This window comes from Mesoplodon bidens (genome assembly GCF_964165515.1).
Source record: "Mesoplodon bidens genome assembly, chromosome: 7".
Lineage (NCBI taxonomy): Eukaryota > Metazoa > Chordata > Mammalia > Artiodactyla > Ziphiidae > Mesoplodon > Mesoplodon bidens.
In genome coordinates, this window is record NC_138164.1 from 57,803,762 (window position 1) to 57,823,174 (window position 19,413).

Genomic DNA, 19,413 nt, shown 5'->3' on the forward strand with positions numbered 1-19,413 from the left:
AAACCCTATCCTAGACCAAACCAGTACTGGGCTTTTACTATAGCCTTTACTTAATCTCACCACAGACACCAGAGCTGAGCCCCAAGGATGAACTCAAACCATGAAGGAATATCAAGTGTCCAACAGACCGAGGGCCAAAAACAGGGACCAGATTAGGCAGTATGGCATATTCTCTGGCTATGAACCCTTCCTACAATCTTCCAAATTGTAAATTTCTAGGTAGGTTGAGATCCAATTCTCTCTGCCACTACCTTCTGCTATAAATATGCCTCAGAGGTGTCACGAGTCCCTGAAGAAATAAACATATCTGCCTTACACTAGGGCCCCCTTGGGGATAAAAACTGCATTACAGGAAGAACTGTCCAATAGAAATGTAATATGAGCCATACATATGTAATTTTAAATTTTAAATTTAAATTTTAAATTTCTAGTATCTACATCAAAAAAGCCAAATGCAGCAGGTAAATATATATTTTAGTTAATCCAATATATCAAGGTATCATCACTGCAATCTACAATATGAAAATTATTAATAAGATATTTTACATTATATATATATATATATATATATATATATATATATATATATATATATATATATATTTTTTTTTTTTTGTGGTACGCGGGCCTCTCACTGTTGTGGCCTCTCCCGTTGCGGAGCACAGGCTCCGGACGCGCAGGCTCAGCGGCCATGGCTCACGGGCCCAGCTGCTCCACGGCATGTGGGATCTTCCTGGACCGGGGCACGAACCCGTGTCCCCTGCATCAGCAGGTGGACTCTCAATCACTGTGCCACCAGGGAAGCCCCTACATTATATTTTGAGCTAAGTCTTCAAAATTTGGTGTGTATTTTATATGTACGGCACATCTCAATTCAGACTAGGCATGTCTGAAGTGTTCAACAGCCACCGGAGCCTCTTGGCTATCATAGTGGACAGCCAGATCTTGATATTCAACTCCTTGATATTCATTCCATCCTTACAGACCCCTTATCATAATTTCTTTTACAGTTAGCTCAAAAAGCATATAACATCCCTCTCCCAAAGGCAAAGCGCTCATGCACAAGCTGTTCATATTTGATCATAAAGAAAAGGAGGTATGGAGAAGCTAGAAGAAATCATTCTCTTCCTAAAAGTGCTTCATATTGATTATTTTCTTTTTACATTTTCCTCCCATTCTGACAGAAAAATCTGTATTGGATTGATCATTTTCCTCTTCTCCCGTTTTTACTTCAGTGTGTTTAGATTTTTTTTCAATCGCTACCTTAGATTTTTAAGATCCATGAAGTTTGTAGTAAAAACTGAAGTTAGAATCTTTTTTTAAAATTGAATTTAAAGCCACCCAAATTAACATTATAATGGATTTTAGCACTCAATCCTATATATACTTCTCCCAAAAAACAGCAATTTCTTTGCCCATGTATTCCTTTTTTTTTTTTTTTGCGGTATGCAGGCCTCTCACTGTTGTGGCCTCTCCTGTTGCGGAGCACAGGCTCTGGATGCGCAGGCTCAGCGGCCATGGCTCACGGGCCCAGCCGCTCCGTGGCATGTGGGATCTTCCCGGACCGGGGCACGAACCCGTGTTCCCTGCATCGGCAGGCGGACTCTCAACCACTGCGCCACCAGGGAAGCCCCATGTATTGCATTTTATAAAACCTGACAACGACGTTACAAGAATGTAAAATTACAGGTCAATTTCTTTCATAAACAGAGATAAAAACAAAACTTAAACAATGTATGAGCAAAAACAAATCCAGTATTGCACATGAAGAATAATAGTGGTTTATTCCAGAAATCTGTGTTAGATTTAAAAATGGAAATAAATCAATGTATTCCAAGAACAGAATAAAAATGACGTGTGATCATCTTAATAACTACAGCAACAATATATGTTGAAATTCAACTTTCCACTCAGTACAAAAACTGACATCAAATTAATAGAAGAGAATTTCCTAAATTTGATTCCATACATCAACAAAGAAAAATCTCCACCAAATGCCATGCTTAATGGTAAAATGTTGAGGGAACAGTTCTGAGCTTTCTGAGATGCTCTTCCCAGGTTATAATCCTCAAATTTGGCTCGAATAAAATTTTCCAATTCTTTCTTTAAAAAAAAAAGGAAAAATATTGACAGCTACCCCTCACCCCTCTCAAGATCTGTAATTAATCTGTCAAGGATGTTCACTGTCACCGACGGGTTACTCAGCTCTAGCACTGAGTAAATGCTCAACAGGAAAGGAGTGAGAACACAGGAAAATTGGAGGTAAGAAAGGAGAAACTGAGATGCAGAAGAACCTTGGAGTAGAGGGTACGGCTCAGATGGTGGAAAGAGCAGAAAGTTCAAGAGCTTGGGCGGCGCAGGGTCATCGGGACTACACAGTTGCAAGGATTAAAATACGGACAAAGGCTGGTAGGAAAGTAATACTTAGAGAAGGTGTAGATGGGGAAGCCGTGGTTGGTGACATTGTAAAAGGAGACCGTGCCGGCCTCATAGTCTAAGAACACCCCAATTCGGCGAGGGGGCACCATCATGGAGAGGAGCAAGGAGGTGGACGATTCCTCGTAGGCTCTGTATTCGTGCTTATGATGTAACCCAATCACCCAGTATCCACTTTGAGGCTGGTATCGGGAGTAAACATTCCGATTGTTCGCAAACTGGTTGAAAGAGAACATAGGTCCCATTGAATCACTGCACACCCCCAGGATCCAGTCGGTCTTCTTGGACACGTCTACCTCCCAGTAATGCTTTCCTGAGGAGAAGTGCCGAGAGCCCAGGACACCACAGCCATAATGCTCTTCCAGATGAGACCCAGGCAGCTGAGCGCCCACAAATCTCACCTGCCTCCGGTTCTTAGACAGGACGAGATTTAAATTAGCCATGTGTGGATTCAGAGTCATATCCACTGTGGGAGAAAGGTACAGCATCAGCAGATGAGAATGGGTATGTGGGCCTTATGACTCTGAGAAGAGGAAGTGAGGATGTGGGTGGGAGGAATTGGAGCTAGGTGGTGGGGGGCTGTGGGGAAACAGCAACACCTCATACCTGAGAGTGTGTGTGGGTATGTTTGGCAAGGATAAGAACATGTCAGCTCAAAGAGGCCAGAGTTTCTACTTACCCCAGTAGCTCTGGACATCTGTCAGCTCTGTAATGATAAAGAGTCAATCACATTATATAGAACCATCAGTCTCAGGTCTGCTGTCTCTCCCTTACCTGGCTGAGAGGTGTGGCAGGGAATTCTATAAGGATGTGAACTGGCCATTTCATTCCCCCTTCAGTATGACCTGCATCTTCTTCAGCACATTCTGTCCCTCCACCTCTGATCACTTTCTCTGACACTATTCCCAAATACCAACCATACCCTTCATTCTTTTTATTTCCTATACTACCATGATCCCTCATCCAAACGCTGTTCCCTGGAACTCCTCACCTCTAAACACTCGCAGCATCTTTTTCAGATCTGGGGCTCGAAACATACTCTTCAGCTTGGTGGGGAGAGCTTCTGGCTTCTTCAGGGTCCAGGACTCACTCCTAGAGAGAACAGACATTATGAATCTTCAACACTGCTAACCTTGGGTGTCTCTAACGCCTGTCTCCTTCATCTCCCAGGCCCATTGGTGAACTTCAACACGCTTTCTTGAAGAAAATTAGCATCATTCTGCAAAGATCTCTGGCATAGGAGCCAGAAGAACTGGACTAAAAACTAGCTTCTCACCATCTGTGTACACACTGATAAGATTTTCATTCTTTTTTTTATTGGCTGTGTAGTATCTCTCTCTCTCTCTCTCTCTGTGTGTGTGTGTGTGTGTGTGTGTATATATATATATATATACATATATATATACCACATCTTCCTTATCTATTCATCTGTTGAGGGACACTTAGGTCGCTTCCACATCTTGGTTATCATAAATAGTGCTGCGATGAATACTGGGGTGAATATATCTTTTGTACAGAACAGGGAATATAGCCAATATTTTAAAATAACTTTAAATGGAGTATAACCTATAAAAGTATTGAATCACTATGTTGTACATCTGAAACTAATATACTCTTGCAAATCAACTATATATACATCAATTTAAAAAAATGTTGATAGGATTTATCCCTCAAAACCTCATTTTTGTTTCTTTGTTTGGTTTGTTGTTGTTTTGTAAAATACAATAATTTTCCCTTCTTTCTCGGCATCCTAGAGACTGTATAATATTAAATAAAATAATGGCTGGGAAATCTTTTGCTACCTCTAAAAAAGATACAAAATAGTTAAAATGTCAGCACCCTCTTAGAGGGTCTACAGGTATCTGTGTTGACAGGCAGGACATCAGGACCTGCTGCTAGGGCTTTCAGAGTATCAGGTGAAGGGCTCCCTTAGAAGAGTCTGTGATTTAGGTCTCAAGGTCTTGCAGAGGCCTAGGGAGAAAGACCTTCAGAACAGCCTCTTAGGATTCTTGGTCTCTGGGAACGTTACACCAGTTGGAGAAAGGAAACGTCCTCACCTCCAAACTGAGAATAAAGACTTCCAAAGGGACAACAGGCTCCATAGGTCATGTGTTTGTGAGACGCTTCAAGGTACCAGGTATGTGGGCTACTTTAGGGGTCACCTTGATGAATGAAATTCTAGAGTAGGTGATAGAGAAGAGAACATGTTTTTGTTCCAGGGCCAAAACCACTCTTTTCAAGACCTCAGGTCTATGTTTTTACTGGAATTGAGAAAAATGGAAGACTGAGGAGAACTAGGTAGCAAGGCACGGCCTGTTCCAAACCCAACGGGGAAAGGGAAATTTAAGCAGCTGTCCCAAGAGCTGATTTCTGGACCTTGGAGAAAAACGCAAATGGGAAATTTCCCTCTGATAAAGTATGTGGGCAAAGAAAATCCCTGTGTATTTTGAGGTAGCTATGAACTACTAGAATCAGGACTGGAAGCAGGTACAGAGGTTTGTGGAAAAGGAGTTCCATCACGAGGCACGTGGGGAGTCAGTGATATGGTAATCCTTGATTCTTGAGAACACTACTGTCCCAATTTGTGACCTTCTGCCACTCAAATTCTCCTACCATTGAAACCAAGTCATTCCCTTTACTTTGGGGGACCCCAAATTCTCATGAAAAGCAACTCAAGACACCACAGTCCTAAATCTTCTCTGCTTTGTGATTTTTTTTTCCTTTCCTACTGACCACAAGGTAACTCTATGGGTACAGGAGTCTTTTGTCAACCCAAGGGAACCACATCATGTTCTACACATACCTTTTTGCAACATCACTCACATCCTAGGAAAGAAAGAGACAGGTTAAGTCAAGGGTAATAGGCCTTGTCCTCTACTACAGCCTCATCCATGTCCCTCATCCCATTCTCACCACCCCATGATGATAGAGGTAGAGATGATCCAATATGGAGGCCACAAAGTAGAGATAAGAACTCAAAGCAGTCTCTCCCTGACACCCTATGTAGGGATGTCAGGAAATGATTCAAGTCATTCATTAGTACCTTTAGTTTTACAACAGTGTGTGTGTGTGTGTGTGTGTGTGTGTGTGTGTGTGTGTGTGTGTGGTGTTATATATGTACCTCACCTTTTATTTGCCAGGCACTGTGCCTGCTTCTAGATGCTCTCACATGACTAAGTCCTGATTTCTGTCCTCGAGATGCTCACATTCTGGTTGCTGAGGACACAAGGGCCATAAATGTGGTTGTTTCTCAAATTCCACCTCCCCTAACCCTCTATGCCACCTTTGCTGACTTTGTGTATTTTTCTTGATTTCAACACACACAAGTGTTGATGATTCCTAAATCTGTACTTCTGCTTACATCTCTTTTATATACCCTAGCACATAAGCCACGGGCACCACAAATTCAAGATATCTGAAAGAAAACTTACCTTTCCTGCAACCATGAGGTCTCTTCTGTTCCATCTTCCTCAATGATCCCAGCATCCAGTCACCAAATGTAGACAAAGTACTGTCCTAAAAACTACCTGACATCCCATCTTAGACCAAGTCAGTGCATTTCACACCCTTACTGCTCTTTACCATCATCACTGCCACTGCCTGCCTCATGAGTAGAATTGTCTCATGGCCTCCAAATTGGTCTTCCTAACTTCTGCTCTATACACCTCAATGCAGCAGAAGAAAAGGCCAATGGTTTGATCTATGTAACATAGGAATAACTATTTTCATGGTATTGGAGCTATTTTGGGTTGTACTTGACAAAAACACAACTCAAACTGGCTTGGATATGTAAAGTGGTAGAGGTGGATCCAGGATTGTATCAATCTTAAGACATACTTGTAATAAGGAACTCAAATGATCAAATCAGGGTGACACTTCATGCCTCTTCCTCTTAGCTTTATTCTCAGGGGTTCACATTTTGAAACTTGAAAGCTGCAGGCTTGCATCCAGCTGTCAAATCTTAATGGGTAACAATGTCACACAGATATGGAAAAGAGAAGGAGGAAGTGTCTGTGATGAGCAAGTTCCGGAAAAATTGACTGTGAGGTAACACTCTAGTTAAAATGACCATTGGGCAGTCATATTAACTAGTGGGTAGAAGAGTCTAGACAGGTGCCTGGACTAGCTATTATATAAACTGATGATCCATTTGCACTTATGAAGCAATTTTTCCAGTTTGAAGAGACTTGTAAAGGGGCTAGAACAAGTGGGGGAAGGAGCAAGCATTAGGGCAACCCAACATCAAAGATGAAGAAAAAAGCAAGAAGAATAAACTGAAGTTGTGAAACCAGAAGCAGTGAATGAGGAAAAGCTCCAACAGGTGGAAAATAACTACCCCATGACCCCAATACTAGGGCCCAAGTATAAGTAAAGAAATTATTATTCCACCAGGAAAGGGAGCAAGAGGAAAGCAAGAAAGCAAACAGAAAATAAGGAAGAGCCTGAAGGTTCCAGAATGTCACAAGGTACATCCTGCTTCAACTTAATAGTCACACTATTCACTCTATGAAGCAAACAGCTGCTCAGATTTCAACCTCAGTTCAAATCTCTCCATCAGATCTCTTTGGATTTGACAGCTTGCACCCTCCCAATATACATACACACACAGACCAGAGCTCATTGTTTGTGCCTCTAAAGTCCTGTTCAAACTTCTATTACAACATGTTCAATGATCCTGCCCTAGAGAAGAAAGTGAAGCAAAGAAGGGCTGGTAATTACATAAAAAATCTCTAAGTACTTGAGTTTGGTATGTGTTTGCCTGTGACTACGCTGAGTGAAAAGAACCTGACCAATCCCAACACGGCATCAGAGACAGCAGGTACCTAATGGCCAGTGATTCTCAACAGGGGGAGGGAGGATAAGTTCTCCCCAGGGTCATTTGGCAATGTCTGGAGGGTTTTTTTGTTGTCACAGCTAGTGGGATGCTACTGGTATCTAGACGGTAGAGGCCAGGGATGCTGCTAAACATCCTACAATGCACAGGGCAGCCCCTCACAGCAAAGAATCTTCTAGCCCAAAAGGTCAATAGTACCAAGATTGAGAAATGCTGCAGTAAAACATCACTCGATCTTTTACATTGTATCAAATGAACTTTTGGACTATCCTTTATACATAAGAAATAAAAATGAGACATTCCTTTAGCATTTGTACTTTTAATTATCCTATGCTTTATCCATGAACTTTCAACTGTTTAATAGGGAAGAGGCACTACAGGGTCAAAGGAAATTTTTTTCTTTCCCCCACCAAGATAAGGAGTCCCACATCAGAAGGGAAGGAAAGTTAGTCTCTCTTTGCCTTGACCATCAGACCTCGGGCTCCTTTGCAATTCCTACCTGCAGCAGCTCCGTTGTTGACCCCTGACACCGGCGCTCCAGGTCTGAGATGAGCTCTCTCAGGGACTGGCTCTGCTGGATCAGCTCACTCTCAGCTTCTGCTATGATGTTCAGCCCCTTCCTCTCTTCCTCCTCCAGCTTCTTCAGCTGCCGCTGCTCCTCTCTGTCCAGGATGCTCCTCAACTGATCAAACTGCTTCTGGATCCTGTGTCTCTCAGGTTCCATCTGATTCTTCAGGAACATGGAAGAGAAAGAGGTTGATAGTCTGTTGAGCTGAGGGTCTCCTGTATAAGGGGTTGGGGAGGCAGGCTCTGTACTGCTTTCCTGGCAGGTCTCACTGGGGGGGAATGAGCAAATGGGGGAGTAAGTCCTGCAGAACCTGCTCTTTTCTCCTATTCTCCCTTCAGCTCTTCTCAGACCGTTGGCCCCAGGCTGTCTTATCTAGGCTTCTGAGATAGAGACTTTGATTCCTAGGTGGGATTTAGATTCCAAGCAGCCTCTCTGGCCTCTCAGGACTCACCATCAGCCTCCCCTTCCAGTTTTCAATATTGTGAGTGACCTGTGCATGACCTATTTTTCCAACTTTCAGAGCTTGAAACTATAGAACAAGGTCCAGAATCAGGAATTAAGGGCTGCCAATGGCCATGGTTCCTCTCCCATGATTGTCTTCAAAAACCTAGATTCCCTTTGATGTGTTCATTTTCTAACTCCCCCTTCTCTCTCCCTGGCTCTGCACCAAGAACAATACCCTTGTTTGGAAGGGCTGCAGTGAAGGACGAGGCAAAGGGAAGCTCTTCTAGCTAAGTCAGGGAACAGACAGAACTAGGTCCCCTTTGCCCTCGGCTCCCACGCCCTGCCCTGATTCCCGTCCCAGGACACCTTCAGAAGAACCTCTCTTACCTTCCAGGATGCCCTCTTCTCTCTGATAACAGCTGTTAGTTTCTCAGCTTCCTGCTGCTCTTGCCTCAGCTTCTTCAGAGACTCCTGGAACTTCTCCTGGAAGAAACGTATCAAGTCAAGCAGGATCAAGTGTCAAATTGTTTCAGTGCGGAGACATGGAATGAATGGGGGAGAGATTATTATGCTGACCTCAGGAGATGCCTGTCCTGGAATGAAAAACTGAGAAGGTCAAAGTTATCTTTTATAAACAGGGGATAGAAACCACTGGGAATAGGCTGATTCTCTTTTCTCCAGGGGAAAGAACCTGACCATGAACCACATTAAGTCCTTTACTCTCACTGCCAACATATCCCCTGAACTCAACCTGCTCTGCCCACTACTGGCCCCGAGCAGCATCATCTACTCATGCAGAACCAATCATGAGCAGCAAGAAAGAGCTAAAGTCTCTGCTCTTGGCCAGAGGGGCTTTTTCTAGGTTCATCCTCTACATAAATAGGTGGACTACAAAGAAATTAGATTAGAGCATAAAGAAAAGTTAGTAATCTACCAAGGAGTCTGTCCCCACCTGCCTTCCCTCCATCTGGGCTCCCACCTGGTACTCCTGGGCAACCTCCTCCATGAGGAATGTGTGGTGACCACGGTGCTCCTGGGACCTCTCGCACAGCCAACAAATGAGCTTCCCATCCTCCTTACAGAAGAGCTGGAGTTTCTCTCCATGGTGCGCACAAAGAATCACCTTCAGCTGCTTCCCCAAGCCCAACACCACATCCCTGAGCCTGTCCGCTATGTTGGCCAGGTGCCGATTGGGCCGCAGGTTCCCAGGCTGGTAGCTGGTCTGGCACACAGGACAGCTGCTCTCTTCTTTTTGGCCAATACCCAACTCCTTGCTATTCCCCATGATGCAGGCTTGGCAGAAGCTGTGTCCACAGTCTATGCTCAGGGGTTCTGTCAGGAGCTCCAGGCAGATGGGGCAGGTCACTTCATCCTGGATGTCCACCAGGACTGCTGAAGTCATTGTAGCCACTCTCCTGGCTCCTGCCTGCCCAGCTCTGACGTCTAAGGTGTTTCTTGTGTATAGAATCCTGGGTAGATGGCCAAAAAAAAAGGGTTCAGGGTAAGAAATGAGGCAGACAGAGGCAGGCTGACTGTTCTGGATAAACAGGTCAAGCACCTGCGGTAACAAGAGGTTCTCATTCTAACTTCAAGCATGTTCTTTGCCCCTGCTCACATTAGACAGCAATTTGCACTCTCATTAGAGCAATGATCATGGTTTCCTTTTACTCCTGCTGGATGAAGGGACAGTGATGTACTGGAGAGAAGTGGCCTTGGGTAGGCCACTGTCTGTTTAACATTTTCTCAGCCTACCGAAACACATCCTCAATGTTCAAAGCACCAGAACATGCTGTTGCCTCAGGATTTTTGCACTTGCTGTTCCTGCTGCAAGGAAGCCCCTTCACCCTGGTATCTGCATGACTCTCTGACTTCATTCAACTCTCTCCTTACATGTTTTATCAGAAGAGTTTGCTCTGTCAAGCCTAGCTAAGGCATGGCCACCCACACCATCACTCTCAATATACTTACCTGCTTGATTTTCCTTATCACCACCTAATATGGATCTTTAATTGTCTGAATCCTCTCACTGGAATATAAGCTCCATGAGATCAGAGACTGCTTTTGTTCATTATTGAACTAGCACAGTGTCCAACACACAGGTCCTCAACTTTTGATGAAGAAAACTCTAGAACCTCCTCATCCCTCCATAGATGATTAGACCTTTCTCATGAGCTCCTTCACCTCTCTTTCACATGGTGCTGGCATTGCTCTCCAGGATCTAATCTCCAAGATCAAAAATATCAGTTATTGTGACGACACGTCTACCTTCTAACAGCTCTTTACAGAGCCCTTTCATCTCTCATGGTCACCTTCCCAAAAAAACCCAAAGAAACAAAAATGACCACAATAAGGTGATGTTATATCTTTACAATTAACACTTGTATAACCAGTTGTGATTTAGAAATCATATTCCCCTATTTTCTTTATCTCTCGTAGGAAAACTCTGAATAAATAAGAGTATTTTTAGCCTCTTGATAAAGAAATAGAGACAGTAAGTGACTTTATAAAATCATGCATCTTATAAAATCATAGATGTGTTCTAATAAGAACCTGCTGTATAAAAAAATAAATATAATAAAATTCAAAAAGAAATTATGCTTCTAGGGAGGGTCAGTATACCCATTTTACAGGTAAAGAAACCTGGACATGGAGGTTGAATCAGCTCTACTGTGAACTGAGAGTGAAAGGGGTGGCCCAAAGAAAACCAAGAGACTTGTGAGAAGAGAAGGGATAGTGGGCAGGTGAAACAATGGATGTTTACTATGTCTACAAGTTGTCCCTCAGCTACCGCCCCTGATTCATTCTGTCTGGTATTATGGTTAGATGTTTTCATGTGTATCTACCCTCGGATTGAGAGCCCCTGAGAACTATGTATCTGGACTATGTATATCACTGTATCTCCTGGAGGACCCAGGACAATCCTCCGAATATAGTATATGCTCAATAAATGTTTCTTGACATTATTGTTTCATTAAACTAGTTTAAACCAGAAAAAATAAATAAATAAACATAGAGTTGGCAAAACCTATCATGTCCAGAGTCCTAGTTCAAAGCTCTGTCCTCAAACCTCATAACTTTAACCAAAGGCAGTGGTGAAGGTGGTCAAAGTCAGGCACAGACCTGGTGCTTTGGGAGAAGAGATTTCACCAGGCCTGTCCAAAACTCTGACAGGAGTCTTAAGGTGCCCGTGTGTCGGGGACAGAGGGGACAGGTGGGAGAGTCGAGGCCACATATGTTCTAGTGAGAGTTCACAGAAAAACGACCTGAGGCAGAGGCATGCAGGTGGAATGGTCGGGACAAAGAGGTCTTATAGCATTTGGGGAAAGTATTTTAGAATCGCTAAGAGGAGAAAAGTATAAAAATGGAGGAAAAAGAGGAATGAAGTATCAATACATGTTATAACAAGATTGAGCCTTCAAAACATTTGCTAAGTGAGTGAAGTCAGATACAAAAGATTACACACTGTATAACTCCATTTACAGGAAATATCTAGAGTAGGCAAACCTATAGACATGGAAAGTAGATTAGTGGTTGTCAAGAGTTGGTGGGAGAGGGAATGGGAAATAACTGCTAATGAGTCTGGGGCCTCTTTTGGGGGTGATGAAAATATTCTGGAATAAGATAGTGGTGCTCGTTGAAAAACTTTGTGATTTTTCCAAAAAAATGAACTGTATACATTTAAAGGATGAATTTTATGGTCTGTGAACTATATCTCAATTAAAAAAAATTGAATGAGAGGAAAATAAGAGGGAGAAGCTATCTTGTGACTTCTGGTTCAGTGTTGTCCCAACCCCACAGCTTTTACACAAGGCATGCTGTGGGAGAGGATCTAAGAGTCAAGCACAGTGCTATAGTTGGTATGGGGAGATAACGGTGAATGAAATATATACTCTACAGGGAGGTGTACCATTCAGACTTAGAGCAAGAAACACATCCATTTTTGAACACATAGCAAAGACAATCTCATTAATGCAAGCAAGTATATATGCATGCAGGTATTTGTTTCAAGGAACAGTGGATCCCTTTATATGTGAGGTAATGGCTGAACTCTTTACAGGTAGTATACTGATATAATCCAACCCCACAATAACTCTATAAGATACGTTTAATAACACCTATTTTACAAATGTGAAAAGTGAACTTCCTAAAAAGGTATTCAATTACCAAAGTTCTCAGAATGAATAAGTGACAAAATAAAGGTTATAATCTAGTTTTATGCAAATCCAAACCTCAGGTTGTTGTCTGGTCCTTAAAGGAAGAGAATGTTTCCTTTATGCCCGCCCCCCCCCACCCCCAACCATCACCTGCAAGGGTGCTCAGGTCACAGAGTGGCTCAGCTTCTTTCTACCCACCTCCTGACTGCTGCTTGTCTCATTTTGGGGGCTGCATTGATTCAGCATAATAGTCCCCTTCTTCCTGGCATTTGAAGGCATCCTACAGCTCTTCCTAAGCTATGTGAAGGCTCCTTCTCCAGCCCTGTTCTGCTTCATTCCTGGTGGCACAACCCCAGGGCTCAGGCTGCTTCCCTTGCCCTGGCAGGGTGAGGTGAGAAGAGAAGGCACTGACACTGGAGTAACACAGACACAGGTCTGAATCCTGAATTTATCTGTCTCTAGTTCTGGAACACTGGGGTAATTCCTGATCTGAGATGTGGTTTAATGTTTTGTGTATTGCTCATAACAAGTCCTCCCTTATAGCACGCTTGTGATAACTTATCTGAGCCAATGTGTAGAAAAGTCTCAATAAAAACTAGTTGTCACCACATTTATACTGTCGTTGCTCTTCAGTCCTTCAGTGCTCTGCCCTCTTACCATGCGGAAAAGAGCCTCTTCAGTATTTTTACCAGAAATAGGGATAGAGCAGAGTCTGGTGGATGAATAGCTCTGTATAAATATTTGTATAAGAATGAATGCATCACTTTCTCACCCTCTTTCATATCTTCTTCCTTGTTTTGGACCTAGGAGAAAAATCCACTACCTCAATTCATAACAAGATTTAATAAGATGGCATTTAAGGACAATGTGAGAATGCTGGACCTCACCCAGCAGTTTCTGTGTGCCTGGCATAAATAAGGGTCTGTTAAGAAAGCTAGTAGCTTCTCTGACAAGACAACTAAAGATGCTGGAACTAACCCTAACTTTATTTTTTGTCTGGGCTGAATTAATATGTATGTCCCCACTGAAAAACATCGTATTCTCATTCTTGAATGTTTTCAGTCATTAAATTATATTACTGTTGTCTTAAATCACATCATTTTTTTCTGAATTTTATTTTATTTATTTACTTTTTATACAGCAGGTTCTTAATAGTTATCTATTTTATACATAGTAGTGTATATATGTCAATCTTAAATCAGATAATTTTTAAAAAACATTTAAGATTACTTATTTATTTATTTTTACTATTCCAGTATTGAATTACTCATTGGAAGCCATATGCTCCGTTTGCCTAGCTGGAGTCTAGTTTGGGTCACCAAAGAAGAGCCAGCTGACAAATGCACTGCCTAGTTGGAGGCACACTACCCCTGCCCCCAGTTGTGACCCTTGTGTACAGGATAGGCCACAGGGTGACTGAGAGCAGATATAATTCCACAGTGTTTCTTTGTCTGGCCCCCCTGCAAAGGCAGATGTACACTGATGTACAGCTTGGTCAGTGTGGGCATAATTAAAGAACACAAGGTCTGTCAGCTAGGCAGCAGTAGGGAAGGGACGGGGTTAAATGAAGGTGTGTTTGTTTTGCAGAAACTAACCATTAAGTTGCATAAAGTTCCAAACACCAGATGTTTCAAAAAGGTTACAGTGCATTCCAATCAACAAGCTATCACAGTATAAGCAAACAGCCAAGCACCTGCTTGCTTGCAGTTTTTGGCAACCTAGAGAAACCCGTACTACATGGAAGACCATGCTTGCCCCTGCATGAACACGCACGTACCCCAGGCATAAAACTTCCCTGATCCAGCTGTTCGGAAAGACGGTACTTTGAGAGCTATCTCCCTGTCTCCTTACTGGTCACAAGTAAGAAATGCTTCTACTTTAATCAAAAGTACTTGGTGTGTCCATTGGCTATGCACCCCAAGTGACTGGACCATTGAGTCTAGTAACAGGTCCTGTAACTGTCACCAATTTTCGCCTCCTGAGTGCATGGTAGGATAAAAAATATCAAATTGCCTCTCAGTAACAAGAAGCCCTTACAGGAGAAAGGGCCTGAGAAAGTGTCCCAGACTAAGAAAACAGTCTGTGAGATACAGCATAGATGAGCAGGGTGAGTATAGGGCATTGCTGGGGATCGAGTGAGCTGAAAACATGACCTCAATGAATATTACCAACCAAGAAAATGGCTGTACTGATATATACAACAAAATAAATCTCAAAAGCACTATGCAAAGTGAAAGAAGCTAGACAGCAAGGATAAGTTGCTGTATGATTCCATTTATACGAAATACTAAAAAAGACAAAACATTACTATTTGAGATCAGATTAGTGGATACCAGGGCCCAGGGCTGTGCGAAGGGGATGAATTGCAAAGGGACACAAAAAAATTTGGGGGGGGTGACAGAAATTCCCTATATATATCATGATTGTGTTGTTTGGACAACTATATACAAGTCAAAACTCATGGAGTTGTATGCTTAAAATTGCTAACTTATTAAATGTAAATGATAACTCATTGGAGCTAACAAAAACCAAATAGAAGAAATGCAATGCGAAAAACTGAGGCTTGGTTTTTTGATCTTCTAAGCACAAGTAATAACTGTGTTGTCAAATATGGTAGCCACAGGTGGCTACTGAGCACTTGAAATGCAGCTAGTCGGAAATGAGATGTTTTAAGTATAAAACACACACTGGATTTCAAAGATTTGGTAAGAAAAAATAATCTAAAACATTTCATTAATGGATTTTTTTACATTGATTACATGTTCTAAATATATTTTGGAAGTATGGAGTTAAATATATTAAAATCAATTTCATCTGTTTCTTCTAACTAATTTCTTCTTCTAATTTTAATAAGGCCAATAGAAAAATTTAAATTATATATGTGGCTCTATTATATTTCTCTATTACTTTTCCATCTAATGCTCTACTTGAGATATTCAAGGCAGAGAAAGAATCTTGAAGAGAAAAGATTATGTAAGAGTTGATGTCTCTTGTTAAAGAGTATAAAGTTAAGGCTGGGAAAGGGAACGAGGGGAACAGAGTCAGCTAACATTCAGTTAGAAAGGGTTTGCGTAGCCCTGCCCACATGCCAGCAGGGGCTTGACCACTAGCTACTCCTGATCGCAGCCCAGAGGACACAAGAAAAGCCAACAGAGTCCCTGACTAAGGACACATCTCAAGAGCAGTGTGGGTGGCAGAAAGATAAGTCTGGCTGTGTGAGGAGTGCAGATACCAGACCTTAAGGGGAAGAACCTTGAAGATCAAATTAGCAAATGAAAGAGGCCAAATTCACGACTAGGGCCAGTTAAATCAGAAGCAGATGCCAGAAAAAGGCCGTGTGGTCTGCTAACTAGCCTCACTGGCATCCAGTGGAGCTCTTTATGCAGAATCTCTATGCCTCACCGAGACCAATTCAGTATCTGCGCTTTAATAAGATCTCAGGTAATTCGTATGCACATTAAGGCTTCAGAAACATTGCCTTAAACACAGAAGCCTTCTTCCCAGGTAAATGCAATTTAGTGTGCAAAATAGAAAAGGGGGAGGGTGGGTGGGGAAGGCCAAAGAATGGACTGATATGTAGATTTGAAGCATCTTTTAGAATGAAAGCTCACAATTCAATATTAAAAGGGCTTTCAGAATAACACTAGGCCAGGCTGGGGCTCAGAATGAAAGTTAGATATAAGATGGGTGGGACTGCCCTCGAGCTGGGAGTTCCAGTGAAAACAGGGTAAAAATCTAAACACTTGGCAACTGCATGCATAAATGAGTGGAGATTGTGCTGAGGAAATAATTCTCTTTTGCCCTTTTGCAGGAAGCACTCGATAAATATATGAATTGGAACATACTTTAAATTTTTTTAAAACTTCAAAAAAATCACTACCTCATGCATTCAAAACTTATAATGATTCAATAACTTTCCAAATTCTTAAAATATTGTCCTGCACAGGTTTTCTTCTCCCTGAGTGTTAGATAATCCATTAACTGAGTGTCTTTTTTTAGGTTAGATAATAAAATTCTAATCATTTTTTTTTCTGCATTTGTGATATTCCACTTGTAATTCCTAATCGTTTGAACCCTGCTGTAATTTTAACTTGTTGAGATGTCAGGAGTCATAGTCTCCTTTATCATAGTGCATTTGTACATATTTTATTCCCTATTCTATTCTTTCAAAAATTGTTTTGATTTTGCATTTTTTAAGGTAAGCATTGAGTTTGTCCATAATAATGACTTAATAATTTGAGTATTTACTATTTTTTCAGGCACTCTCCTGTGTGTTTAAACTTCTGCCTCACTTAAGCCTCACCAAAATTCTATAATATAAATATTACTCTGTCCATTTTATAGATGGAAGAAACAAGCTCAAAGAGCTCAAACAAAAGGTGTGTGTGGGAGGCCCTTGGGGCCCTTCCGGGGCTTCCCTAGTGGCGCAGTGGTTGAGAGTCCGCCTGCCGATGCAGGGGACAGGGGTTCGTGCCCCGGTCCGGGAAGATCCCACATGCCGCGGAGCGGCTGGGCCCGTGAGCCGTGGCCGCTGAGCCTGCGCCTCCGGAGCCTGTGCTCCGCAACGAAAAAGGTGGGGGGTACACAGCCAGGGTCTAAGTGTCAGAGGCAGAGTTTGAACCCAGGCACTCTGTTTGCAGCACCCACGCTTCTAACCACACATTTCTGTCTTCATTGATTGATAGATTAAATGTTGTTCCTAATCTCGCTGAGCTCATTCCCGGTGAGGATGAAAAGATAAATTATCTGTATCATGAGCTCCTAAAGGGAAGGGACCCCATTTCTTTTACTGCCCTGTCACTTCAAGTGACAGTAAGTGGCCCAGCCACAGATGGCATACATCTCCAGGTGACCGGCACACGGAGGCTCCAGATGTGAGGCTCCAAGTGGTCAAAGCTCCTCCGAGCAAACCAAGGAGTTTTACATAGATTCTGAGCAACTGAGAGCGCTCACTCGTTTGGTCTTTTTTCTTGAACAACCGCGCACGGCCCTGCTACCTAAGGGAAAATGCCGGGCTCTCGGGCCAGCCCGGCCTTTGCACAGACTGAATGCGGAAGGCTCGTCTCCCAGCTCCCTCTGGGAGGAGTCAGGGCCTCCAGGGGCGGGGTGGGGTGTGTGTGTGGGGGCGGTAGGATAAACGGTGCTCACTTCCTGGAGCAGAAAGGCTGGAGATGGGGGGGAAGGGCTGCTGACCTTTGGATCCACACCAGCCACAGGGTCTGCCATCATTCCCTATCAAAACTTCCAGAGCTGCCTCCCCTACATCCTTCAGCTTCCAGAATCAGGGTTTCATTATCACTATCTTTACACAGGCTACTCCCAGCTCCAAAGGTGCCCCTTCTGTACTCTCTTCCTGAACTTGAGTCAACTCAAAACTGCAGAGGTCTCCCTCGCCCTGCCTCCAACCGCGAACCTCCCAACCAACCTGTAGGGCGCGTCAACTTCTGAGTACTAGTGGGGACAGCGGTGGCTGGCCAGAAAACGGATTTGCTCACCAACCTGGAATCTGTATCTTGGATCAGAGCCGAGGATTTACAGCTGCCGCAGCCTCCACCAAAGCAGAAAGGCGTAAGGGGAAAGGGGCGGGGCGAGGGGGGAGGAGATGCTGCTGATTTGTCCAGCGCGGCATTAGGTCCTGCACTCCAGGGCCCCGTCCAGGGGCAAGAGAGCTGTTCCGCTTACCTGATGAGCTGAAAATTCTGAGGCCTTGGAGAACACCTGAAGGCCGGGGGTGGCACTTGTAAATTGTCTTCACTTTAGCTTTCCGACCTCATGTCAGTGTTAATAACACTGAGAATACACCTGTACCCCATATTAAAATATCAATTAAAATGTCTGAATAAAAAATATCTAAAGTTATATGAGTAAGGAAAAATAACCACTTGGCATTATAATGGCATGTTTTGCAGAAAGATCATTAAAAGTTATCAATTTAAAATTACGAATATAATTTAAAATTACATTACAGATATAAGCTTATATCTGTGATTTTAATCTATATAACTGAGAGACTGTAAATGTTTGTCTTTAGGTCCTTATGAATACATGCAAAGCTTATAAAGCCCTGGGAACTATAACTATAGGGTTTCAATAGCGCGGCAACTCTGAGAAGAAAAGGAAGGCTAAACTTCCTGCCCCAAGGAAATTGACCTGGTCTGGGAAGGTGAGCTGTGGGAGGAGGGCCTGGACCTCCAAGGGTGTCCAGATAAAACTCAGGACAGGGGCTTCCCTGGTGGCTCAGTTGTTGAGTCCGCCCGCCGTTGCAGGGGACATGGGTTCATGCCCCGGTCTGGGAAGATCCCACATGCCACGGAGCAGCTGGGCCTGTGAACCATGGCCGCTGAGCCTGCATGTCCGGAGCCTGTGCTCCGCATTGGGAGAGGCCACAACAGTGAGAGGCCCACGAACCGCCAAAAAAAAAAAAAAAGAAGAGAAATGAGCTGAGCAAACCAACTATACTCCAATAAAAATTAATAAAATAATCTTAAAAAAATAAAAATAAATAGAAAAAAAAAAAGAAATGTGAGCTGATATTCAAGGGAGCACATGAAGAAACTTATTTCTAGGGAATGTTCCTTGAAGGAACAGAGCAAAAAGCCAAGGCAAAAGCTCAAGGGAGTCTTGATATTAAAGAAGACCAGTATCTAGGTCTGGGAAGGAAAAGATTCAAAAGAACATTGGTATCTAGCACAAGAATTAGCTCAAAATTCATTTCATCAAAAGGTTTTTTAAACATGAGGATGAATAAATCAAAGAGTTGGTAATCAATTCCATTCAATACAACTTGCATTTCTTTTCTGATTTGTATTTCTCTTAAGGGAGCAGCTACTCCAAAATTCCAAGTCAAAAGTTACAGTGCTGTTTTTAGAATATCTTTTTATCTTTCAAGCTCTCCTAACAAGTTTTCCTTGATCTTTCTTATTTCCGTCACCCCACTGCACACTTTTGAACCCCTACTTTATTCAATCCCAATCCAC

At 42.8% G+C, this 19,413-nt stretch overlaps 1 protein-coding gene across 2 annotated transcripts; it reads right to left on the minus strand.

Annotated features, from left to right (window-relative positions):
* Nucleotides 1-2,175: 2,175 nt before the first annotated feature.
* TRIM6 (tripartite motif containing 6) lies at nucleotides 2,176-17,897 on the minus strand. Of its 2 annotated transcripts, XM_081239961.1 has the most exons (8): nucleotides 17,862-17,897; nucleotides 9,262-9,751; nucleotides 8,670-8,765; nucleotides 7,770-8,000; nucleotides 5,240-5,262; nucleotides 3,428-3,528; nucleotides 3,116-3,142; nucleotides 2,176-2,902 (listed from the first exon to the last, which is right to left on the minus strand). In XM_081239961.1, the coding sequence occupies exons 2-8, from the start codon at nucleotides 9,682-9,684 to the stop codon at nucleotides 2,340-2,342; spliced, it is 1,464 nt and encodes a 487-aa protein (XP_081096087.1). In that variant the 5' UTR covers nucleotides 9,685-9,751; nucleotides 17,862-17,897; the 3' UTR covers nucleotides 2,176-2,339. The 2 variants fall into 2 exon arrangements, with proteins under 2 accessions (XP_081096087.1, XP_081096086.1); XM_081239960.1 differs by lacking the exon at nucleotides 17,862-17,897 and having other exon boundaries at nucleotides 9,262-9,760.
* Between the last annotated feature and the right edge of the window lie 1,516 nt (nucleotides 17,898-19,413).